Below are 26,104 nucleotides of genomic sequence, written 5' to 3'. Positions count from 1 at the left end.
ATGAGGCCTGAACAGATAGATAAATGAACAGCATGTGTCAGACCTGGATGGGCTCGTAGAAGAAAGCCTCCACTCCTTCTGATAAGCCTCGGATCAGCCCGAATGGATTTCCAAGAACATCCAGACCCAAAACCAGCACGTACATCTGCGTTAGGAACTACGAGGAGAGAAAGAGACTCTGAACGTCCTTCTGATACAGTGATTTAAATTGAAAATGTAAGCGTGTTGGAGAGCGTTTGCTCATGGAATGAACTCTGACATTGCATGAGTGTGTATTTAGATCACCCACTTGCTCAGAGTAGTGTCTGATCACTGCCCACATCAGTTTCTCTCGTCGGTAGAACTGATATTTCACCTCAAAGTAAGCCAGTCTGAAACAAAGAGTGAGACAAAAAGACGTCAGTCGATGCCCATGTGAAAGTCATTATTAGGGTGCATGCACAGCTCAAAGTCTTACTTGAAAATCAGATCATCTACATCAGTGAGTGTGGCACCAATGCTTTTGAGCAGGAGGTTGACGGACTGGATGGCGACCATATCACCCTGCTCAGATTCATCTCCACTGGAGCCCAGAGACAGACTCAGGTGCAGCTATAGGAACACACACATAGTTTCCTAGGTCAATCATAAACAATTACATGTCATTTTACAGTTTGATGCGGCTAACTGTCAAGGAAATCCTTTTGCAATTTATCAATCATTTGACATTATTAAAAAATAATAAATGCATTTAAGATTTCTATTATAAATAAATCTGGTTCTTTTGAACTTTCTATTAAGTCAAAGAATCAAAGATCACAGTTTTCACAAAAATATCAATAATAAAAACGGTTTTCAGCACGTACAATAATAAGAAATGAAATAAGAAATTTCTGAAGGATCACGTGACACTGAAGATTGGAGTAATGGCTGCTGAAAATTCAGCTTTGTCATCATTTAAAATATATTAACACAGAAAATAGTTATTTTAATTCAATGTTATTCAATATCTCAATATTACTGTTTTTCTGTATATTTGACAAATAAATGCAACCTTGTTGAGACTTCTTTCAAAAACATTACAACACTGAATGGTAGTGTATGTAACTGTCCTGCCATGATATTGCATGTGGAAAACTGAAACTAGGGAGCAGGTCTGATCTGAGATTTCAGATTTCTGTGACAAGTGACCCTGAAGAGAACATGTGCTGTGTTTTGGAGTGGACAGCGGTGCTGGCTCATTACTTTAATAGGAGAGATGTGGAAATGCTCAAAGAAGCTCAGGCCTGAGTTGTCTGTCATGGAGCTCTCCATCAGCTGAGCCTGCAGCGCCTCCATATCCTTCTCTATCAGCTTATTCTGAAGCAGAGAGAAACACATACTGACATCTCCAGTCCCCTCTTCATTCACATTGCATAAAGCCACATGAGATTACAACACAAAAACAAAAGTAAGTAATTATGGAGGAAGTGTTTGCCACTGCAATCATTATGGATTATTTTATGAGTAAAAATATGTGACAACAACACGTGTCAGAAAAAAGCAGTAGTTACCCTCTCTTTACTATCCTGGGAGTCGGTAGCTGGGGTAAACAAGGCGAGGATTGCTCCCAAGAAGCCCTGATCGATCTTCACTGCCATCTCCTGCACTAATGCCATAAAGTACCTACACAAAAACAAACAATGCAAGTCAAAGGCTGGATCTACTAGTTCTTTATTCTACTCTATTCCCCAAATTAAAACAATAGTCATCAAAAATAAAAGTAATCAAAACTATAAAATAACAAATAGAATTATTGGAATTGTGTAGTGCCTATATATATATATATATATATATATATATAATTTTTTTTTTTTTTAACAGTACCATTCAAAGGTTTTGGGGTTGACAAGATTTTAAAATGTTTCTGAAAGGCATCTATTATGCTCACCAAGGCTGCATCTGTTTAATCTATAATATAGTAAAAACAGTAATATTGTGAAATATTATTACAAATAATAAAGAACTGTGGAAACTGTTACATATTTTTCAAGATTCTTTGATGAACACAAAGTTGTGTTTGAAATGTAATGTTTTGTAATAATGTCTTTACTGTCACTTTTGATTAATTTAAAGCATTCTTGCTGAATAAAAGTATTAATTCCTTAAAAAAAAACTTACTGATCCCAAACTTTTAAACAATGTGTATAGTAAGTAAATAAGAGAAACATTGGTCTGATACTGTACATTTAGCAAAGATTTAGATTAGATTTAGATTTGCTGAGTGTAATTCAGAATTTAAATTAGTACAAGTAGTAGAAAATGTAATCCCTGTGCCATCACTTACTTAAACTGCATGACTTGGCTGTGCTCATTAAACCTTGTGATGATGCTAACGTCGATAAACGGCTTCGGCTCTAAAGATAAAAGGTAAGATATGGTGTGTTCATGTCCACTCACTATAAATGTGCACTCAGAAGCGAATTAGCGTAGATGAAGCATTCATATGCTAACTGGTGCTTGTACCTGAGTCTTGAACAATAGATTTTGGAAGAGGAACAGGATGAAACACAGTAGGAAATATAGCTCCCGGCAGCTGATTATCCACCTGGAACAAATAAATGGTGCACATAATAACTGAACAAATGCCAAAAATGACGGAAGTGTGATATTCAACAGGTACATTGTGTGTGGGTGTTACCTGTAGCCAATAGAGCTGTGCACGTAAACTCCTCTGGTGAGGCGACTGTTTCAACTCAATATGAATGCCAGGCAGGAAGTTTCTCCTGATAGTGCAGGAAAATGGTTGTCTCATCAACATGGGCAATCTTCCAAAGTTCACCTGTTTTAATAAAGACAAAAAAGAGAATACAATAATGTCTAAGCATCACAATTATCTTACTAATCAAACTTTATTTCAATAAAATAATTTATTACCTCTAGGCCAGTTTCTAGTCTAGTCCAGCCTGGTTCACTCTTGCTGTTGATATGGTCCTGGTAGGCTTTCTCCAACAGGCCAATGTTCTTATGGTTAAAGGACTTCCAGCGGTTCTTTGGTCTCATCTCCCAAACCACACCAGAACTTAAAAACACAATTCAATCATTCTTAATCATCACAATCATAATCATTGCACAAGAGTGGCATTTATGTTCCCCTTTAAAAGTCCATAATCATTATGAATTATTCATTTTACAGTTGCTGCGTGTGGGTTTAGTTACCTGGTGATGCCAATGTATGCTATCTCCTGCCTGATGTCATTGTTGATGAGTGACAGGCCCAGGTTCCTTAATGAGATGTTGACTTCTTGCTGGAACTGCTCCAGCTCCTCTGCCTGCCGTGCTTTTGAGACTATGCCAACATCCTCAGTGAAGATCAGCACCCGCTGTCGGCCATCCAGGAAAGACACCCAGTGTATCTGAACTAAGCTGCTGTAAGCAAACTGCCCGCACTCGTCCTAAAGAAAACAACATGGGAATGACATGACCAGTAATGTTAGCAGATCATTAGATTTACTAACACAGGATTTCTCTCTAACCTTTACAAGGTCCAGTTCTCCGCTGTGGTCTTGACAGCTCCAGCAAAGCTTCCGCACCCCTGCTGGATCATCCCATGCAAAACGCTGAGCTTCACCTGGTCTAAGTGCCCAAGACTCCTCACAGCCTCTGCACAAGCAGAGAGACACAGACAAGAGACAGGAAATATATTCACACACACTCCAAAACACTGAGAGGATGATCTTAAGATGTCAAAAGTACCATTATTTTGCTACCACAGTTGATAAAAATGAGCATTTGTGCCTGATAATCATGCAGCTGTGCATATGAATGGTCAAAGGCACTTTGTTTGTCCTGTCGATTGGCTTGTCTTAAGTGAATGCATGAAAACAGCCAGGTTAAAAAGTGTCAAAATACTGTACTGAATCTGCGCATTAGACTATTTAAATTTGGCCAAACTTTTATAATTATATATATAAAATATATATAATTGAAAGTGTAATTTATTCCTGTGATGGCAAAGCTGAATTTTTAGTCCACTGCAGTATATAGTGTCACATAATCCTTCAGAAATCATTCTAATGTGCTCAGGAAACATTTCTTATTATTATCAATGTTGAAAACAGTTTTACTGTTTGTGTGGAAACAGTGATATATTTTTTTTCAGGATTATTTGATGAATAAAAAAATCAAAAAAAATCAAACAAACATAATTTATTTATATTCCTAGTAACATTTTTTATTTTTTTATTTTTATCAATTTAATGCCATGCTTGCATAAATAATAATAAATGTATTAATTAATAATTCATTTAAAAATCCCACTGACCCCAAACTTTTGAACTGTAATGTATTTTATTTGTTATTATTTATTTATTTTGTTTGGAATTTCTTTCTTTTGTCTTTATTTTACTACTGACTTAATAAACAATGCAATGTACTCTTCAAGTATTTATCATGTAAGTAAACATTGTTCTCATGTAATTATTTACACTATTATTTAATGTAAATAAAACAATGCTTCACAATGAATTAGTTTTTGCTATGGTATCAAAACTAGTAAAGAGATTGGTGAAATTGAGTTATTGATACTACTGAATCCTGGGTATTGTGACAACCACACAAATGTTTTTCATAGACTTTCTAATCAGACATATTCAGACTTTTCATTCATCTGTTCTATGAAGTAAAATACTGAAGCGGTACTGACCTCTGTCTGAAGTTGACAGTGGCTGCGGGTGTGTGATTCACAACCAATGCAGGTGCAGCTCCATCATAGTAATCAGTGAAGCTGATGACAGTGGAGTGGTCTGCGATATTCACATCCACTATCACGCCACCATACTGATGGGAACCAAGATTAGAATTAAGTGATCAATATGGTTTAATAAAGTATATTTAGCATCATGTTTACAGGCAGATCATGTTCACCTGTTCCATGCGCAGCAGAGTTCCGTTGTCCTGCTTGTTGAAGAAGAACGATTTGGAGCTAGATTCAGATCCCACAACCCGTACACACAGCTTCCCTGTGCTGGCCTCAGGCCAAAAAGGCAAACACTGTAACACACACAATCATACGGTAAACACACATATGGTGTAGGAATACTTCTGCCTTTAATAAAAGATGAATTCAGCACTGACCTCTGTGGAGGAGATGTAGTGCCATTTGCAGCTGAAACCATTGTTGTTTTGCACCTCTCCAACCTCCAGCTCAAACGAGGACTTATTGACTAGCGTGTAGAAAGGACTCATGGTAACAATCCGTGTCAGATTAAAGCTGCTCATCTGGATGCTAACCCCAACCTGGACATCAAAACAGATTTCCAACAAGTTAATTTTCTATTTTTACATTTGGAATACCTGTGCTGCCATCTAACATTTACTTAAAAGTAAATCTTGAAAAACACTAATTAGTAAAATGTAATCTTTAACAAATCTCAGAATTAATGTCCACTTTTCATACCATATATTATATGGTTGTGATGTTCACATTACACATTACTGAATTCATCAGTAGCACTTAGATATTTTAGTTTTTTGTGTAATATATTGTATATTTCTAATCGGCCGTACCTGAAAATAGTCTTATCAGTATCGGACAGAATTTTACCATCAGTGCATCTCTGCTCTTATTTCATTAAATGTTCAAAGTATTTACCAAGTAGTCCCCGCTTTTGTCTGGACAACGGACACATCCATAGCTGCCAACGGTGTCCAGCGAGAAGCCATTGGACCATGAGCTGGTGGACACACAGAGCTGCAACTAAAAGGAAGAGCAGCATGTAAATTATGAAGTACTACCAGAATATTTCGTGCCAAAATCTACGGGTAAAACATGGCTTTCTGAACATTACAGCCCAACAGACATTAAGGTTCATGTTGACATTCATGATCTGATTATTCTAGATATTTGGCTAATATAGCTGTACAGGTATATCCATCAAACACTGCCAAAGAGCCCAATCCAACCTTATTCTTGTTGAAGAAATTCTTCTTTCTGAAGGAGAACAGAATGACGTCTCTGAAGTTAGATGGGTGTTTCACACATGTATCCTCTGCACGATACTGCAGCACGCGGGACGTTTTATTGATGATCCAGTATGGACTGTAAACAAAGAGGACCATTTTGCCGCTCACTCGAGACACATGCACACACAGGTCCACTGTCAGTCCTTCTGGTGTGTCGCAGGTGAAGCAGATGGAGAAGAACTCAGGCATTTCTCTGCTAATCCTCATATGTCCAGTCCAGTTACGACCTTGGTACTTGATCAAAACAAGCTCCATTATTTCACCGCCAACATTCGAATTCAGCACATCCGCCGCACTGCCCTCCTGAAGCTCGTAGAAGTCAGCAGAACCCTGTGAGAGATGTGATGTGGTTTTAATAAACGACTGCTGGCTAATATTACATTGATATCAATTCATACTGATTTTGGGATCAATACAAATGTGACATACACAAAAGTTTGGCTTAAGATTTTTTAAAATAAAATTTATACTTTCATTCAGCAAGGATGCATTATATTTTTTCAAAGTAACAGTAAAGATATTTATAATGTTACAAAAGATTTTTATCTAAAAAATTATGTTCTGTTGAACTTTCTATTCAGCAAAGAATTGTAAAAAAATGTATGTGTATATATATATATATATATATATATCACAGTTTCCACAATAATGTTAAGCAGCAATGTATTTGGTGAGCAAATTAATAGAATGATTTCTGAAGAATTATGACACTGAAGACTTGAGTAATGGCTGCTGAAAATTCAGCTTTGCCATCACAGGAAAAAATTACATTTTAAAATAGAAAACAATTATTTTGAATTGTAACAATATTTCACCATATTACTGTTTTTACTGTATTTTTGATTAAATTGATGCAGCCTTCCTTCAAAAACATAAAAAAAATCATGCAAACCCCCAACATGTGTATGCCAAATGTGCTGACGCATTTGTGTAAAACTGCAATATTCTGCACCTCCAGCAGGTAACGTATTGAGTAAGGTAGCAGGTTTTTGAGAGTGACAGCTGGGTGCAGGTGGATGACATAAGCAGGGTCCCAGTCCCCTTCCCCATGGCTGCCAATGTGGCTGAGGTCATCAGGCACGGCCAGCGTGTTCACCACCAGTGGCAGAAAGCTGCTCTCTGTTGAGGGACACTGCAGCACTGCGTGAACCTCTAAGCTCACGTGCACCTGCTCCTTCCATGCGATGCATGTGGTGGAGGCACGATACAAATCTTCTAAAGGACCGACAGGCAGCAAGAACAACTGACTCCTGAAGTAATACACAGAGCATAGAAAGTTACATCATAAAGCACAAAGACAATAGAAAGACTAAATTATGAAAAAAAGAAAAAATATATATATGCAGCTACAGCAGGATAGAGTCACAGAACTCTTTATTGTATTGTTTTGGACAATGTTTTTAGGTTTTTGTTTTAGCTTTGTATTAATATTCACCCTGAGATGGCTAATTAAAGCTAAAGTTATCAAACCAAGAGCAGTTATGTGGCAAAAATCATAAGTATGTGTTTTTTTTTAATGTGTGTGTGTTTAATTTATATTCTCCTATTTGAATTTTTTTTTTATGTGTGTGTGTGTGTTTAATTTATATTCTCCAATTAGCAATTTCATATAATGTAAATGTAATCTAAAGCTCCCGGTGCATTAAATAAGCAAATTGCAAGTGTTTCTGTTTGGATTAGTTCACATGAAATTAGTTAATAATGAAGCATAAAGTTGATTCTAGACTATCATTGAGCATGTGCACCACATGTGTATGCCTAGGTTGAAAAACTATAAGTTTGACACCTCTGATATAGTGACTGGATTGTAAATATGCATGATATGTAGTCAAAGATCTTCTTTAAAGTTGCTCCTAATGATATTTGACTCATATGAATGCAAAATTCACTAAAATTAAGTGAGCAATTACACTTCTCCTCCATTTATACCTGTAAGCTTCTAGAGGAACATGACACTCCTTCTCAGGCTCAGCAACCCCTACATTCACCATCACTCCGAGTTCAGAGGAATACTTCAGAATGGCAAAAGGCACCGAGAAATGGTTTTTTATCTGTTAACACATAAAAAAAGAAATCAATGTCACAGTGATTTGGACAGGGTCATTTTCACTAATGATTTCTTTATCCAGACAAGTAAACAGATGTATGCACTCTGCAGGTAAAGTGAGCAGACGAACCTGTAGGGGGGACCGTACTGTAATGACCTTGTTGCCCTCGCTGGCATCGATCTGAAGCAGTACAGACACAGCATCCTGTTGCATGGGTCCTCTGACATTATACAGTCTACGGCCAGGCTTACCCAAAGGGATATTTGTAATCTCACTGTAACCTGAGGGAACTGCACAGGGGACATTTATGAATTAGCATACTGCATTTACCTATAATACATGACCTAAAAATTATTAGACTATAGCTGAAATATTATAGGATAATATCAAAAATATATTAAGCTAATTTAACAAATAGAACAACCAGATCTGACTTCTTTTATTTTTGTATGGGAATTTAGGCAGTTCAAAACTTAAAGAGTGACCTACCAAGACAGCATTTTTGGGGATTATAGACATGCTTGAACTTTCTAAGAGCATATTATGCCCAGAAAATGCTGTCTAGGTAGGCAGTTCACTAGATTTTGAGGCATTACCCAAGGCATTATCCGTGTTACTGACCTATGCTGAGATTGAATAAGCAGCTTTCCTGCCTCTGCAGGGCAGACAGTCGTGAAGAACACTCAAAGGATGAATGTTCTAAATCCACACTTTTATCCACGGCCAATTCATGCAGTTTATCCCACGTGGATGAGCCAGTCAAACGCAGGTTAGCACTGTGCTGAACAATGAGAGGAATGCCTGATGCATTGCGGATGGTGTAGGGGGATTTCTCCTTCAGAGAATGGTCAAACGTGGAGGCTGTGCTCTCTGAGAACGCCTGACAAGAGAGTAATTGTATTTTTAGATGTATAACATATACTACCATTCAAAGGTTTGAGACTGATACGATTTTTTTAAAAGTCTCTTATGCTCACCAAGACTGCATTTATTTGATCAAAAATACAGTAAACTTTGTGAAACATTCGTATTCCTGTGATGGCAAAGCTGGTCACACTTTAGTTTAGGGACCAATTCTTAACAGATTATTCCTAACTAATTATTACCTATGACTTTTGCCTGGATAAACTCCTAATTAGCTGCTTATTAATAATAAGTTAGCTGTTAAATTTAGGAATAGGGTAGGATTAAGGGATCTAAAATATGCTCATGCAGAATAAGGCATTAATATGTGCTTTATAAGTACTAATAATATGCTAATAATATGCATGCTAATAAGCAACTAGTTCATAGTGAGAATTGGTCCCTAAAATAAAGTTACCGCAAAGCTGAATTTTTCACAGACATTACTCCAGTCTTCAGTGTCCATCAGAAGTCATTCTAATATGCTGATTTGACACCATTAAAAAAATAATAAAAAATAGCCAACTAGTTACAAAATTAATTAATTCATTCAAAAAAAGATTCAAGTGTAATTAAAAAATTTAGGTTTAAGTAAATGTATGGGGAAAGTGAATAATGTTACAATGATACTGCATGCTCAGAAAATTAATGTTTTTTTCCTGTGTGTGTTTGTGTGTAAATGTTGTTCTTTGGACTGAATGGTTTACCTTAGCCAGGTTGATGAAGACACTGAGGCAGCACTTGGACACCGTGATGTTCATGGTGTCTTTGGAACATATGGTGATGGCTGTGCGAGGGTCTGGCAACATAATAAAATCATCCCCAGGAACTGGACTTTTATCCCGAACAGGGTTATTCTTCATCTACACACAGAAACACAAACAAATAATCACCAATAGAACAACCTGCAACATATCTGACAGGGTAGGACTGCGGACTCATGTTTATACACAAAAGTGAAAAAAGACACGCAATTCTGCTTACATCTAATTTAAGGTTCCACCTCCGTTTGCCATTGTCCACTCTCTCAAGCAGTGGCTCCCAAATGGCATGAGTCTCATTGAAGTAATTCACCTCCAGTGTCATATCTGCAGAGACACTGAGCAATGACGACCAGTTCTGAGCAGTACCGGTGAATGACGATTCTGCAAGCAGCAGGGGAATAGTCCGATGCCCCAAACCTGACTCCAGCGTGACCTGCACCACCTTCACGTTCATCTCAAAACTCTCTCCATCCTTACTGCTGTCCACATCCTTGAAGCTCTCAGTGACCTCGGAGGCTGTATCCACACCAAGGAACCAGTAGCTTGCATTAGCGACATTCATCAAAGACCAGAGGCTGTTTAGGTCATCTGACGTCTGCTGTGATGGCTCTTCTTTAGGTTTGGGTGCCATGGCAGCCGTGATGGTAATGACAGTGTTAAGAATGATAGGAGAGATCTGAGAGAGCAAGACCGAGAAAAAGCATGTTAGTTCAACACAGATTAGATTATATATTCCTGGGATATGCAAAACATGAGATGTTTGAACCGTACTGTACATATTTAAACAGTAACATCATCATTGTACACACACAAAAAAATATAGGGAGCAAATACACAACAGTTCAAAAGTTTGAGATCAGTAAGATTTTTCAGAAAGAAATTAATACTTTTATTTAGTGAGGATGCAATGTATAAATCAAAAGGCACAGTAAAGTAATTTAAAGACATTTACAATATATTTCAAATAAATGCTGTACTTTTACAGCTTGTACTGTACTTTTTGTTCTTTTATATTTCTATTCAGTCTTGAAGGAAAAAATATTTCCATATAAAAATTAAACAGCACAATTGTTTTTAACATTGATGATAATAAGAAATGTTTCTTGAGCATCAAATCAGCATATTAGAATGATTTCTGAAGGATCATGTGACACTGGACTGGAGACTTGAGTAAGAGCTTCAAAAATTCAGCTTCACCATCACAGAATTAAATGTTATAATATATAAAATATGCATAAAAAAATAATATTTACTGTATTTTTGATCAAATAAATGCAGCCTTGGTGAGCATAAGAGACTTCTTTTAAAACCATTAAAAAATCTTACCAACCCCAAACTTTTTAAATGGTAGAATACATGTTCCTTTCAAAAAAAAATATTAATATGGCAAACAGATAACACCCACTTTCACTATGACCTCCTCTACAGTTACTGAACCAGTTAATGGGGCATTGGTTGGCATTTTGGTCTCAAGTTCAACAGAGCATGGTCTCAGCACCTGCAGTAAAACAAATTCATGATTTGCAAAGCATTATAGACAATTGCAATTACATAGCTTGCAATACATTTTTCACTGCACCTCTTAAAGCGCAAAATAAGCATCAAACTTTATTCCTGTTGTAAAAATAGATTTAAAACAGTAGAAATCAGTAAGCATACGGTGGTCTCGGCTTTGTCACCCTCCGTCCTGATAAAGGGGCAGGCGAGCACTTTGAGGCTTCTGACGTTGGCCTTCATTGCCTGGCCCGTGTCTTCAGACAGGAGGCTAAAATTACACTGGAATGAGGCCACCAGTGCAGGAGCATCTGCCTTCATCAGGTTAGCCACAAACACAACCTCTGGGTCCACAACAACTGCTCGCAGTCTGGTTCTCGGAGCTGGTGTTGATGACAGATGAAGTATCAAATAAAATTTTGTTAATTTTTTTTAAATTTCTGAAATGAAGCGTTCCTACACTTTCAGACTGTTCCAGGCATTTCTAATTCATTGTACATACAAGCATTTCTAGCTAAAAATACTTTACAACTGATCAGAAAAAAATATACACTGAATGTAACTATTTCCATGACTATTAAGATTTTGTTAATTTATGTTGACTTTTCCAGGACTCAAAATCATATTTTTTAAAGTCCCTGACATTTCCTGGATTTCCAGAACTGTGAGAAACAAGCATTATATTTGCAGTTCTGTTAGATGCTGATAGTGGCACAAAAATGGCACACTTAACCTCACTTAAATCACATGTTTGGACGTCAATTGTTTTTACACCCTCAATGACAAAAAGTTGTTCACTTTTTTAGTGTAAATCTAGAATATTTAATGTGGCTTTGCTTAACATCTTACATTTAGCATGTAAGTACTCATTCTTTCATACCTGCTTTAGGTTCACTCTGGATTTTGGGCTCTGAGACGTATTTGAGTGGCAGCTGATTGGTTTTGTCTCTCTGTGTAGGTGGACTTGAAGGCAGGGCTTGCACAAAAAAGTCGGCCACAGCCAACAGGAACTCCACGCTAGCGCACAAATAGAGCTTCTGCAGCACAGCGACCACCGTGCGCTCATCCGCACTCTGAAAGTATGTCATATCAATCATGGGCTCTGACGTCTCCTCATCCCGCCTTCCCAGCATCCTACAGGGCAAAATAATACAGTGATCAGACCAGAGGGGTGAGGCCTTAGAAACAGGACTGTACAACTGTTTAGTAGATGCTTTTTTCTTCTGAATCATCTTAAGTAATGTCATACTGAATAAATGTGTTTCTTAGTTGTAATCTGTTATAATTAAGAAAAAAATACATAAAAAAAAAATCAAATGTTTTTCTTACATTTTTATATAGATTACCAGTAAAACATTGGAAAAAGTATGACTTTTCTTTTCATTTTAAGCTCACGAAGGCTGCATTTATTTGATCAAAAATACAGTAAAAACAGTAATATTGTGAAATATTATTACAATTTAAAATAACGGTTTTCTACTTTAATATATTTTAAAAAGCACTTTATTCCTGTGATGGCAAAGCTGAATTTTCAGCAACAATTACTACAGTCACATGATCCTTCAGAAATCATTCTAATTTGGTACAAAGTCTTAATTATACCAAACTTTTGACCAGAAATGTTTGTTTGTGTGTGTGTGTATATATATGTGTAAACCACCTGGATGTGACTCTCTGAATACCGCTTCTCCTATCATCTAGCGTGCATGTGGTGAGGATGGTGGAGACCTTCATGTTGCCATTAGTAAACATTTTGCCTGAAGTCTTCATTTTACACAGCATAAATTCTCCTAAACACGACTGCTCCTCATGAACAGAGGGCTAGAGAAAGAGAGATAAAAAGAGAGAGAAACAGATATAACACCACTCACTTTATGAACGGACTGTAATTGTAAACAGTCACTGGTGTTCACGAATCTGTAGGCTCCATACACACCTGTGCAGGATCGTTACTGTAAAGAGTAAGGCCAAGGGACTCCACATTAAAGATGAATTTGACACTCTCCAGCAGCTCTGTGTCCCTCAGTTTACTTTCAGACAGCTTCTCCACAAGAATCTCAGAGCCTACACAAGACACAAACAAATCGAGAACATCCTCTAGGAGAAAAATCATTATACAAAATATTTGTGTGTGTCCGTCTTCCCTCACCAGTCGCTGTACGTGTCCTGACAAGCACACTCTCTTGTTTGAGGGCTGCCTCTGAGCCGATCAGTGTGTCAGATTGAACACTGCTCGCCTCTCCGATGTTCTCCATCAGAATCCGCAGCAGGACAGTCAGGTCATCTTGACTCAGAGCCACCTGGAACACAGTCAGAAAATGTGAGAATCTTCATAAATTTTCCCGCAATCACTCCAATTATTGATTATTAAATCCAGATCCAAGAAATGGACCAGCCAAAACTAGTAAATTCCACAGAGAGACAGACTGTGACATCAGATCTGACTGATTTAGGGAAGTCGTGGCCTAATGGTTAGAGAGTCTCGTACCGGCAGGGATTGTAGGTGGGGGGAGTGAATGTACAGTGCTCTCTCCCACCTTCAATACCACGACTGAGGTGCCCTTGAGCAAGGCACCAAACCCCCAACTGCTCCCCGGGCGCCGCAGCATAAATGGCTGCCCACTGCTCCGGGTGTGTGTGTTCACTGCTGTGTGTGTGCACTTTGGATGGGATAAATGCAGAGCACTAATTCCGAGTATGGGTCACCATACTTGGTCACATGTCACGTCAGATTCATTTAAAATCTGCATGAAATGTAAATGAACTTTCTTTGTATTTTTTATGTACGTCAATACAGAAAAAAAACCATCTGTTGCACTGCAACTCTAAAAAGCTGAGAATACAGTATGTCCTGGCATAATATGAACAGACCTTCATGGGCTTCAGATCTCCATCCACCTCTATAGCAGCCATCTTCTGGTACCATGATGCCGCCAGGTTACGTTTAACAGACAGAACAAGGTTTACTGGCTCCAACAGTTTTGAACTAGGTTGATTTGAGTCCCGCTCCATTGAAATTCTGAGAATATTGAACAAAAGGATGTATAAGAGGAAACATATATAGAGTTGTATAATGGACAACTAGAATGTGGGCTTTGAAAATTCATTAAATGAATTCTGTTCAGTTAATTATCAGATCTTTAAAAGGACACATATTTGATATAAAAAAGTAAGTCTGAGAATCCTAGCTTTGTGGCAGTGGGCTACCTGGAAAGTTTTAGCTGTGTGAGCTGTATATCCATATTATCTATGACAGCAGGCAGCGGACGACCTTCCACTGGGAGAAGAGAGAAGCTGTTTCCCACAGTGATGAGACCCAGGTCCGCCTCCACAGCATTATGGGATGTGGAGGACTGAGGGATTATGATAAGGGGGGCCTTCAGCCTGATGTTCATGGCAAGTCTGAAACTCTTCTGAGCGAAATCCCTCACACTGGAAGCTGCTTTCTCCGCGGCTTGAGCCGTGGCAGCACTGAGAGCCTCTTTAGCTGCCTGGAAGTTATTACTGAAATTCTGTAGAGAAAAAAAGTGAAAGTATGTTAGTGTGCTTGAATCAGCAGAGAGGCCATGTGTGCAATTTAAACTCACCAGTAATGACATGAAGAATTTGTGAAGGTAGACCACTTGAATACAGCCCACGTTGAGTTTCACTTTGCCATCGACCTTTGAAGTATCTGTATACCCAGCCCCCTCAGTGGCTTTGGGTGTCAGACTCATGCTGAAGCTGAACACCTCATCGCCTACGATGGAGATGGCCTAGAGAACCAAAAATAACCAAAAATAAATAACAGATATATTGCAGTTCACTTTATCTTAATGCACTTTTGTTGTACCCTGTTTATATAAAAGTCAAAAAAAGTCAGTAAATAGAAATTAAAATGTCTTAAGAATAGTAAACTGTAAAAATGTAATGTAGTGGTCTAGCTAGCTTGCCTTCTTGTGAATTGTTTCAGGATCCACATTCATGATGATGAAGTCACGCAAACGTGTGGACATGTGCGTCTGAGTTCCTTGCATCTGTAGAGAACCGTCCAAACCTACAAGAGGAGAAGATTTATATAATTACTAAATCAAAATAAAAAATTAAATATATAATATTAATGAAATAGAATTACATTTTAAAGAAGATTCAGCATTTTTTATTTTACTATTTAAATTGATTGTAGTTTCACAGTAGCAGTAATGTGGAACATTTTCAAAACAGGAATGTATTCTAACCCTGAATTTTGATGTCAGCCATGTTGCTCTTCTGGTCACAAACCAACACATTAAATGCTCCGAGCTGCATGTTCACCATCAGGTCAATGATGTCACCATCAGAGGGAGAGCTCAGTGCAGCTGAGACAGAAACAGTCCTTCATTAATTCATTCTTAATGATACATGTGCAAAAATGTCATGTTTGTCAGTTTAAGTGATTGTATGTGTGCGTTTACTGGATTTAGCAGAGGTAGTTCTCATGTCTTCACTCTTTTTGCTCTCTCTCTCAGGTGAGGGCAGACTGCTGTTGGACAGGGCCGTAGACAAGAAGTCCATGGTAGAGAGGAGAGCCTCAGTATGCAGCATCAAGTCTAAAGAGGAGAACACCACCTAAAGTCACACACAGACAATATGAAGTTAACATCTCAATTTCCAAAACTGTATATTATTTAAGATTATTTACACATGCTTACATTGATCTTCTGCTCAGTATTCTGGTAAAGGCTTGCAAAGTTGGGCCCATTTCGATCAGCCTACAAAGATAGGAATCAAACAAGGTTAAGATCTCCATTCATGGGTCCTGGAAGCTCTCAACACCTGCTACCTGCTATCTTAGTGAAGAAGTCTACACTGTAATTCTAGGATTAATAATGGAGAATCTATCACAGTTGTGTGAAATATTACATGGACAACAACTATACATTTAATCAGAACTTGATTAGTATGCATTCATATCTCTAGACTTTTAACAGTACACTTATGTGCTACAGACACTGCTATCTCATTTTAGAGAAAAATGGCCCTTGGGAGTTAAAAGAAGAGCCACTCCACAAATATTTAAAAAAGCATAATGGCTAATGGCTGGATCTAATTGTCCTGATGCTTGATCACGCTATGAATTCATGTGCTAACCTAAATGAATAGTTAAAAGGTAAGAGCTGTCTAGACATGTAATGTCCTGCCACTAGTCAACTGAAGCATGGATTAAAATGGTGTCACTTAACACTTAACAAGAAGTTTTGACAATTACTGTATAGGAAGTTTTATAAATAGTGCTTTTGTGCTGATGCAATGATTGGAATTATGTGCTCGCATAAGAGTAATTCAAAAAGAAGCAGTTACCTTAAAGTACTTGACTTCAAGAAGATCTGCTCCCGACTCTGCTGAGGAACTGATTATACAGAGCGCTTCTCCATTTGAATCTGAAAATAAATAAATAAATAAAAACTAATTCATTAGAACTTTTTATTTGTTTATGATTTTTTTTTACGAAAATATGTTGCTTTGTACTGTGAAGTTTCACAATCAAGTGCTACAAACCAGGGAAATCTAGGCATTTCATGGAGATGGTTTTAATGTATGTTGTGGCCTCCATGTCATATTTTCGAACTTTAGTGTCAATTCCAAGCTGAGCTACATGGAGAACCAAAAAGGGACACTCTTTCCCATTTTTGGACTTTGTCAACTTCAGCATAACCTACAAAGAGAGAGATACGGGATTCTCAGTCCACTCCAGATTCTTAGTCAACAAATCTGGAGTTATGACTGTACGACAACAGAAAATAAGAACTTAAGAGAGCTTAATTACCTCCTTGATTTCAAAATTGAGCAGCACATTGACAACATTCTCAGTGAAAGCACCATTGGTCAATGCAGGTTGCGTCTCTGCCCCTACAGGAAGTGTCTCTATCAGTCCTTCATCTACAGCTTCATCTATGGAGGAAAAGAGGGTAAAGTGAAGCCCTTAAAGACAAACTTTAATGGACAAGTTTACTGACAAGTTAAACCTTTTCATACTTTTAGCAGAAGCTTTTGTTTCCTCCATTGCAGCAGCCCTGCTACCCTCGCCAATGTTCTCTGCTAGGATTCTCATGAGGACCCCAAAATCCTCATGGCCAAGAGCCATCTACAGAAGCCAGAAAAATACCAACCTTCAGTTTTCTTTCCTGGAAATCATGTTTGGGTTCCATTTGAAATTTTACATGAAACACTTTCACTTCATGAGAAACTCACATCCATTGACATAAGTACTCCAATGACCTCCATTCCAGGAATTTTGTTGTACCAAGTGGCAGCCAAATTACGCTTGAGTAAAAGCTCTAGATTTATGGGCTTCAGAATCTCAACATCTAGATGAGCAGCATCATGCTTCAGAACAGTCCTGAAGAAAGAAGGTCAAATAAATAAGTCAGAAAAAGTTAGAAGCCACCTCTGAAACATTCTGTAACACCAAACAGGTTGAGAACTATTTTTGTTAACTGAAATAAAGCTGAAATAAAACATAAATATTAGATAAAAAAATAAATAATAAAAATGACAAACGCACAAAACAATACTTAAGCACGATTTCTTAAGCATAAAACTTAAAACTAAAATTTAAAGGAAAACAGAAAATATAAAAATAAAAGTTAATACAAAATATGAATATACTATAACAGTACATTACTATTATTAAAATAACACAGCTACGAAGAATGACCTCAACATGACCCACAGTTCTTTATCTTGACTGTATAATCTGCTTTAAATCACATAAATTAATTTTGAGAATTCTGGGGAAAATCTCCAGCTTTCTTTACTACCTAGATAGTTTGAGCTGCGTGAGTTTTACATCCATGGTCTCCAAAACTGCAGGTAATGGGAAGCCCTCAGCTGCCAGCAGTGAGAAGCTGTTTCCCACAGTGATGAGACCCAGGTCAACCACAAATGCATTATGGGATGTGGAGGACTGAGGGATTATGATAAGGGGGGCCTTCAGTCTGATGTCCATGGCAAGTCTGAAGCTCTTCTGAGCGAAATTCCTTACACTGGACGCTGCTTTCTCCGCAGCCTGAGCCGTGGCAGCACTGAGAGCCTCTTTAGCTGCCTGGAAGTTATCCACAAACATCTATGGAAGACAACCAACAGTTAGGTTCGGCTTTGTGTGACTTGACATGGCAGTTTAGTAGAAGCGAGAGAAGGTCTTAATGTAACAGACTGGGATCCACAGTAGGGAAAATTCATGCAGGGATGTTCTAGTATTTTAAAACGCCTGAAAGCCGAATATAACAAAAAGTTGCAAATTCAGCAGGAGTGGAAAAAGCAGTGCTGGAGTGAAGCAATGTTTTTTTTGTGTGTGTGAGAGAGAAAGTAGGAAAGTGGATGATTATATTGTCTGGGTATGGCAAATGAGCTGTTTCTATTAAGCATGTTGAGTATGAAAGTTAGAACCAGTAAAATCAATGCATCCACATCGTGCGAAATTCCATCTCAAATTTCTGTGATTTCTACTTCAATATATAGTATGAGACACAAACACACATGCAAATCCACGCATTCGCAATCAAGTCATTTAAATATGTTGTGCCTTACTGCATTCGTAAATAACACTATAGGGTGAATTGGCATAATCTAAGGTCTAGTTCTTTAACAAAATCTCACAGTTAAAATTAACAAGCGAATGCTAATATACTCAAGACATCCATCTAAGAGAAAACAGCATTAAAGCTGCAGTATGTAATTTCTGCAACAGTAAACAGAATTGTAATCTGTTTAGTAACACTGACCTCTTTTTACAAAGCTCATCGGTCTGAAAAGCGAGGTGTGCTGTGATCCCTGGTTAAGAACCACTGCACTAGAAATAAAACAAAGGCAGTCTCATAAACATCGCTGTGAATGTTGTTAACCTGGATTAATGTTTCCATCTTACTTGAAAATGAAAGGTTTAACTGTGTGTACAAAAAATCCAGTAGAGTTTAATGAGGTGAGGACATATTTCATTGTGTGCAGAGGTGCATTTGAAGATAAGCTGCGAAGCAAAAGACTTTAATGCTGCATGCCCAAGCCTGTACCTCATCAGCAGAGGGGTACTGATAGCTAAAAGAGTCCTGAAAAGAGGAAGACACAGTTACCGAAAACTATGAGGGTGGAAAAAAAAAGAAAAAGGGAGAGACATAATCATCCAGACAAAATACAAACGAAAATACAGACACTGATACTGGTTTTCAGGAACTCCGTCCCTGTTTGTTTTGCAATTACCAATAAGTGACTTTTATCTATGGGTATACATTTTAAATGACTGAGTAAAACAGACAGAATATGAAAGCAGATCCGATATGAAAGGTAAGTGGATTTACATGAATTCTTACCAATAAAGACATAAGGAACTTGTGCAGGTAGACGATCTGGATACAACCAAGTCTCAGGATAACTCTCCCATCCACTTTGGAGGTGTCAGTGTAGCCTTCACCTTCAGTGGCCCCGGGATACAAGGTCATCTTGAAGCTGAACACCTCTTCTCCGACGATTGACACCGCCTGGTAGTATTCACAAAAATAGGACTGAGCACAAAAACCTGCCATCTGCAAACATGCCAAAAACAATATAACTGATCTCTCACCTTCTTATGGATGGTCTTAGGGTCCACATCAAGAACCACAATGTCACGCAGACGGGCAAAAACGTCTGTTTCTTTGGCCTGGACCACCACAGATGCATCGATGCCTGACATAAATGAAAGAAACATGTTTGGTTAACTTGCAGAAAATTAATAAATAACAGAGTGAGATCATTTTAAGATATGCTGACTTTTAAGGACAGACACTTTAGTTTTTTCTACCTTGAACCCGGATGTCAGCAATGTTGCTTCTGTCATCGCAAACAGACACTCTGAAAGAGCCGAGTACGGCAGACAGCTTAAAGTTTACAACACCAGAGTCCTTCGAACCCTTAGACACTAACAAAGCATAGACACTCCAGTTAAAACACTCTAACACGACATAACGTGACATATCTGAAAACAGTACTGTCTGCAACATGCTTTAACACAAGCAAAGCAGATACTGTTTCAGACCCCTGTTAGTACATGGCATGTCAAGACCAGTGCAAAGGTCAAGAAAAAAATTTGTTACCCATGAAAAAACCTACAAAGCGGAGACAGAGACAACATGGACGCATGAGCAATATTTAGGGTCTACCTAACAATTTGACAACAATCAAAACACATTTGTTTTCACACCTTTTCAATATAAAATGTGTAAAATGTGTAATGTTGTTCACACCTGTCTTCCCTGCTGCTGCTCTCGCAGCTTGTCTCTGGGTTTCTCTGTCTTTAGAAGCTGTGAGGTCTTGTGGTATTGCTGAATTCATGTAGTTGATGGTAGACAGCAAAGCTTTAGTGTGCAGCAGGAAGTCTAGCGAGGAAAACTCCACCTGTTAAATAAAGTAAATGAAATGAAACCATTTGTTAATTTTTGTTTCTGAATATAAAAATAATAATGTAATCTTGTGTAATAATGTAACATATTTGTGTGTGTGTGTGTGTGTGTATATATATATATAGATATATATATATATACAATATATATATATATATATATTTATATATATTATTATTTTTTTTTTCTAAATAAATATTTCTACCAAAAAATTTTCACATTTATTTTACCAAAAATATGACATTCAATTCAATAATTCAATGAATAAATATATATTAAATGAATAAATACATTGAACAAATTAGCAAACAAATATAAAAACAAATGCTAGGATTAATGGCATTCAATTATATGGAACTGTAAACTTAAACATACCTTCAGTGTCTGTTCTGTATTATTAAATAAGGTGTGGAAGCTGGGTCCATTGACATCAGCCTAAACGACACAAAAAAGCCACGCAGACCAGCACAAATTAAACCACTCAGCTAAATCTACCCATTTAAGAGAGTCCTTTATAGAGTATTTGATAAGCGAAATGCTCATGTTTACTTTGATGTACTCCACTTTCAATAGATCAGAGCCATGCTTGTCTGAAGAGGTAATTAGATGAAGTGGCTGATTTTGCGCATCTGAAACACATACACACAAGAACGGCATCCCTGAAACAACATGAAGTACTTCAAACAACAAAACCTTGGTCAAACTTTGTGTGTGGGCCTGTACCTTTTATCTCGCAGTAGTCCAGGCTGATCTTGCGCAAGTAAGATGTTACTGTGAGATCGAAGGTTCGTATCTTGCCCTCCGCACCCAGTTGAGACACATTAAGAGCCAATATGACATCCTCCTGAGCGGCCTGCCTCGTAAGCTCCAACAACACCTACACACATACACACATATATATATAGACACATACACATCACTTCACACTGAAACACACAATGGTCAACACAAACATGAACAGGAAATCATACACAAAATAATTGTCATCAACTGATGGACTCCTGAATGATTTTTTTTAATGAAATATGGGGATCTTGCACCCACTGATGACAAATGGGTGTGTCAAGGGATGCAGAAGAACGTACCGCTTTGACTTCAAACTGAAACTGCACTTCGGTCAGTTCCTCTAAGGTTGATTTGAGAGAGTTTTCATCTGCAGATTTCTCACTGGTGTCTTCATCAGAGTCTGAACAGAAAAGGTGTGAATACATAAACAGCGAGAAAATGTGTATAATTATATGAATAGAGTCAATTAAAAACAAAATACTTCAGTGGTATTCATTTAAGATTTTTTTTTTATCTGAAAGCAAGTGTGAGCGTCCAGATGAATTCTGACCTGACTCAACAGTATAGGACAAAACTGTGGGGTCTAAACCCAAGACCTTTGGCCTGGCATCAGACAGCGGTATCCCCAATACCTTCAGAGGAATATCATCATTATTATACAAACAACAGGAAATGTAATTTTCTCTGTTTACTTCCTGTACATATGCAGAAAGCTCACACTCTCAACCAACATTAAATATTTTTGTGGCAAAATTGAGAAAAAATGAAAATCTGTATAATTGATTTAAACATGGAAAAATGTGTTAAAGGAAGCTGATTATACTACTGTCTTACTGGTTAGAACTATTTAGAATTGGTCGCACTGCAGTCAACATTACCCGTTGTAGTCAACAGGTAACATTTTTGTAAGAAAAAAAGTTTCTAATATACTTTTAACTATTTTCTTTAACTACAAATTTACACTACTGCTCAAAAGTTTGAGGTTGGTAAGATTTGTTTAATGTTTTTGAAAGACGTCCATTATGCTATGCAAGGCTGCATTTATTTGATAAAAAATACAGTAAAAACAGTAATAATATTAAAATATTATTACAATTTAAATAACGGTTTGAATACATTTTAAAATATATTACATTCCTGATGGCAAAGCTGAATTTTCAGCAGCCTTTATTCCAGTCTTCAGTAATCACATGATCCTTCAGAAAGCATTCTAATAATCATAATAATCTGATACTCTAATAATCATTCTGATGTAGTGCCAAGAAAGATTTCTTATTATTATCAATGATCATGTTTTTGTGGAAACCATGATATATACATTTTTAAGGATTCTTTGGTGAATAGAAAGTGCAAAAGAACAGCATTTATTTCAAACAGATATATATATTTTTAACATTACATATGTCTTTACAGTCATTTTTAATAGTATTCAAGTATTCATAAAATAATTTTCTTTAAAAAATCTATTTCTCTGGATTCTATTTACACTAAATTAAAATTACTATTTTATTAGCGATATGCTATTTACACTAAGTGCAAATAATGATAGATTCTATTTACACTATAAAAATAATTTATTTACACTTTAAATTTACACTATAAAAATAGCATTTTCTTTGCAATAAGTGTAAATAGTAGATGATGTTTACAGTTAGTACAAAAAATGGCAGATATTTTCACCTCATTATTGTAGTACATTACAAAACAGTATGCAGTAATAACATATTGAGTGTAAATTATCATATTTCTTAAAATTACTAAATGGATGCCGCATTATATTAGGACAATAAAGCCCTCCCTACACCAACCCCTAAACCTACCCGATAAACACTTTTTTATTAAATACCCGCGAGGCACTTTATTTCCATTTTTAAACATTTCCTTCATTTTTATTTAAAATAAATGTCTTTCCGATCTGATATGTGATGGGTAAAGAGAGAAGAATGAATTCGGCAACAGGCAGATTCGAACTCGGGTCGATCATGTCAAAAGATTCCGCCATGCACTTTACGCCAACGCCACTGAGCCTTTTGTTCAATGCACATCTTTTGTAATGTTGTCAACGCCAACCAGACATTGGTGGGTGGAGCTAGTGTAAATAGCCTCTGCCAATAAGGTGGGCTATTTGCACCTAGTGTAAATAGACACTCGTTTTTTTTTTATGTTCTAGGTCAGTGGTTCTCAAACCAGTCTTGGAGTACCCCCAGCCCTGCACATTTTGTATGTCTCCCTCATCTATCACACCTGATTCAACTCATCAGCTTATTAGTGGAGACTGCAAGACCTGAAGTGGGTGTGTCAGATATAGGGAGACATACAAAATGTGCAGTTCTGGGGGTACTTCATGGAGAGGTTTGAGAACCACTGTTCTAGGTGATGATATCAAGAACACCCTTCAACATTTGCTTTGCAAAGTAAACTAGTAAGGGCTTTTTCTTGTTTGTTGAGGCAGCATGTTCACTAATAAGATACAGCACAGGGCTCATTGGGTAGAGAGACAGTGGATAATGTCTTTCCTGAGCTGTGTAATCTGTGGAGACTGAAGCTGCACTGTTATGCTCACAGAGCAACTTTAGGAACTAAATATAAAAGCAAGCAGCATTTCAGACTTAGCACATGACTATGAAAGCAATAAGTACACTGCGATTAGTTTTACAGGCTTGAAATACTCATGGCATTCAAAAAAACAACAGCAATGACAATAGAACCAAATACCTGTGTTATTCATGAGTCAAGACTTATTAAGTGTGAGAGGAAGCAACACATCAGCTAATACAGATAGACTGTGTTTTTTCATTTGAAGAGTATCTTTGTGTTTTCTGACCTTTTTTGTGGGTGTGCTAGGGGGAGATGAGGTAGACTGAGGGAGAGGAATACTGTCCACCAGCTCCAGAACACCCTGGATCTTCTGATCAGAAATCTTCACATGAAGTAACGGCAGCTCCCCTGATACTTTGAACCTGGAAATGAACAGACTTTAGTGCATGTATTAGGATTAAGAGAGGGATGCAATAGAAAGCAAGCGCTAACCTGGGCATACGGGAATCTTTATCCACCATACATTTAGCGAGTTGAAGTGTGAAGTCCATCGGCTGCAGGATGTGCTGATGGGAGACGCCTTTAAGACGAGCATTTTCCCATTTCTCTCCTTCAAAAAGAGCCACCGTTAAAAAGGGGTGAATAAAGTAGTTTGTGGAGGCAGTTTAGTTTCTTCCCTGTGTTGCACTGTTTACCTGATTTGCTGTAGAGTATCTGGACACTGCGGAGCTCCAAGGAATATCTTTCATATGCTCTATCCATGATTTCCTCTAGTGATGAGAAACTGGCAGATACCTGCTGATGGCTGCCCTGGTCTACGCTGTTCAACTACATGCACACACATATATTTACAGTCAGACATTATCGATACGTTTTACTTTTACTTTCCTCTCTCACCTGCAGATAACCAAAATCAACGATCATGAGGTCTGATTTGCCATCATAGAATCCAGACTTGGGCAGCAGCAGGTAGGAGGGTTTTAGATCGATCCTCAAGTCCAGCACCTTACGTGTCTCAATAACGTGCGACAAGCCTGGGTTCAGATAAAGACGCAGGCAAAGAGTTATAGATGACTACTGACATACGCTTTCTTACTGTGACCGTATCTCTGTGGAGATGAAGTGAAATGAGGAGACAGTTACCACTGGCTGTCTTCTCTTTGATCTCCTCAAGTTTGCTGAGTGTTGCTGAGGTGATGACCTCCAGATCAACTCCTTTCCCCATCTTAAAGAATTCTGTGATGCTGATGACAGTCAGCTACAAAACAAACAAGCGAACAGTACATTCATTATTTTGGAGTAATATTTAGTGTCTAAATATATACATATTAAATACTCTATATTAGATTTAAAAATATATATTACTTATATTATTTTAATGTATTAAATTAAGAGAAATACACATGCATTATATTTAATCTAATTATCTGGATACTTCAGACTTTTTTCATTTTAATAATTTTTGCTTTTTTATATTAAGTACAAACATGTGTAATAAAATAAATACGTATTTATATAATTACACTATATTTAGTCTAGCTAAATGATTTAATTATTTTTTCACTGTATTAATTACATTATTTTATTATATTAAAGGGGTCATGATGCTATTTTAAAGATCATTATTTTGTGTATTTGGTGTAACAGAATATGTTGACATGCTTTAATGTTCAAAAAACACATTATTTTTCAAATACTGTACATTATTGTAGGTCCTCTATGCCCCGCCTCTCTAAAATGCGTAGTTTTCAACAAAGACCCCTCCTTTGACAAGTGCAGTCTGCTCTGATTGGCCAGCTGACCCAGTGGTAACACCACGTGTCGGAAATGTAACGCCCCTTACCATAATCGCGAGCGTCAGCTTTCAAAGTAAATATCAAGACAGTTAATAATGTCCTTAGTTTTACCATCAGTTCAAGCCTGTTACTCTGCGCTGCGCAAAACTCCGCATTTGAGCAGTCAATAGCAAATACTTAAACTAATAACAAAACATACTTACAGTCGCTGATTCAGAAGCGCCAGATTGTCATAGCAATGTCGGAATTTACCCTTTTTTATTTTTAGAAATAGCCTTTGTGCACAGCCAGCCTTGTACTCTTCTAGGTTAAAAAAAACTGTCGTCCATAAAATGCGTTGCACAAATTCGAACATCTGGGTTGTGCTGTTCTGTTGTAAATAAATCTTAACCAATGATTCC

The 26,104-nt window shown here is 37.4% G+C and overlaps 1 protein-coding gene across 1 annotated transcript in view; it reads right to left on the bottom strand.

Moving 5' to 3' along the window:
• Positions 1-37: 37 nt before the first annotated feature.
• vps13c (vacuolar protein sorting 13 homolog C) overlaps positions 38-26,104 on the bottom strand; it is a 41,164-nt gene continuing 15,097 nt past the window's right edge. Inside the window, exons 21-77 of the mRNA XM_016284139.1 lie at positions 25,051-25,165; positions 24,805-24,941; positions 24,603-24,735; positions 24,400-24,517; positions 24,194-24,329; positions 21,920-22,001; positions 21,669-21,769; positions 21,307-21,460; positions 21,133-21,212; positions 20,959-21,018; positions 20,428-20,578; positions 20,278-20,289; positions 19,986-20,102; positions 19,767-19,870; positions 19,516-19,683; positions 19,219-19,254; positions 17,971-18,275; positions 17,402-17,549; positions 17,186-17,294; positions 16,977-17,101; positions 16,709-16,865; positions 16,511-16,590; positions 15,862-15,921; positions 15,625-15,778; positions 15,409-15,528; positions 15,124-15,227; positions 14,779-14,946; positions 14,399-14,703; positions 14,063-14,210; positions 13,341-13,491; positions 13,128-13,255; positions 12,852-13,012; positions 12,072-12,325; positions 11,357-11,574; positions 11,103-11,195; positions 9,918-10,373; positions 9,641-9,796; positions 8,652-8,910; positions 8,160-8,320; positions 7,912-8,033; positions 6,935-7,232; positions 5,923-6,312; positions 5,612-5,716; positions 5,095-5,256; positions 4,885-5,010; positions 4,664-4,797; positions 3,495-3,621; positions 3,178-3,413; positions 2,896-3,040; positions 2,660-2,800; positions 2,485-2,566; positions 2,306-2,375; positions 1,533-1,644; positions 1,225-1,338; positions 458-591; positions 290-371; positions 38-157 (exon numbers count right to left, since the gene is read on the bottom strand). Coding sequence (XP_016139625.1) covers positions 38-157; positions 290-371; positions 458-591; positions 1,225-1,338; positions 1,533-1,644; positions 2,306-2,375; positions 2,485-2,566; positions 2,660-2,800; positions 2,896-3,040; positions 3,178-3,413; positions 3,495-3,621; positions 4,664-4,797; positions 4,885-5,010; positions 5,095-5,256; positions 5,612-5,716; positions 5,923-6,312; positions 6,935-7,232; positions 7,912-8,033; positions 8,160-8,320; positions 8,652-8,910; positions 9,641-9,796; positions 9,918-10,373; positions 11,103-11,195; positions 11,357-11,574; positions 12,072-12,325; positions 12,852-13,012; positions 13,128-13,255; positions 13,341-13,491; positions 14,063-14,210; positions 14,399-14,703; positions 14,779-14,946; positions 15,124-15,227; positions 15,409-15,528; positions 15,625-15,778; positions 15,862-15,921; positions 16,511-16,590; positions 16,709-16,865; positions 16,977-17,101; positions 17,186-17,294; positions 17,402-17,549; positions 17,971-18,275; positions 19,219-19,254; positions 19,516-19,683; positions 19,767-19,870; positions 19,986-20,102; positions 20,278-20,289; positions 20,428-20,578; positions 20,959-21,018; positions 21,133-21,212; positions 21,307-21,460; positions 21,669-21,769; positions 21,920-22,001; positions 24,194-24,329; positions 24,400-24,517; positions 24,603-24,735; positions 24,805-24,941; positions 25,051-25,165 — 8,424 coding nt within the window. The remainder of the gene's footprint in view (positions 158-289; positions 372-457; positions 592-1,224; positions 1,339-1,532; positions 1,645-2,305; positions 2,376-2,484; positions 2,567-2,659; positions 2,801-2,895; positions 3,041-3,177; positions 3,414-3,494; positions 3,622-4,663; positions 4,798-4,884; positions 5,011-5,094; positions 5,257-5,611; positions 5,717-5,922; positions 6,313-6,934; positions 7,233-7,911; positions 8,034-8,159; positions 8,321-8,651; positions 8,911-9,640; positions 9,797-9,917; positions 10,374-11,102; positions 11,196-11,356; positions 11,575-12,071; positions 12,326-12,851; positions 13,013-13,127; positions 13,256-13,340; positions 13,492-14,062; positions 14,211-14,398; positions 14,704-14,778; positions 14,947-15,123; positions 15,228-15,408; positions 15,529-15,624; positions 15,779-15,861; positions 15,922-16,510; positions 16,591-16,708; positions 16,866-16,976; positions 17,102-17,185; positions 17,295-17,401; positions 17,550-17,970; positions 18,276-19,218; positions 19,255-19,515; positions 19,684-19,766; positions 19,871-19,985; positions 20,103-20,277; positions 20,290-20,427; positions 20,579-20,958; positions 21,019-21,132; positions 21,213-21,306; positions 21,461-21,668; positions 21,770-21,919; positions 22,002-24,193; positions 24,330-24,399; positions 24,518-24,602; positions 24,736-24,804; positions 24,942-25,050; positions 25,166-26,104) is intronic.

The sequence above is a fragment of the Sinocyclocheilus grahami genome, unplaced genomic scaffold (assembly GCF_001515645.1).
Source record: "Sinocyclocheilus grahami isolate Dianchi unplaced genomic scaffold, SAMN03320097.WGS_v1.1 scaffold10.1, whole genome shotgun sequence".
Taxonomy (NCBI): Eukaryota; Metazoa; Chordata; class Actinopteri; order Cypriniformes; family Cyprinidae; genus Sinocyclocheilus; species Sinocyclocheilus grahami.
This window is presented reverse-complemented; position numbering and strand designations above follow the sequence as displayed.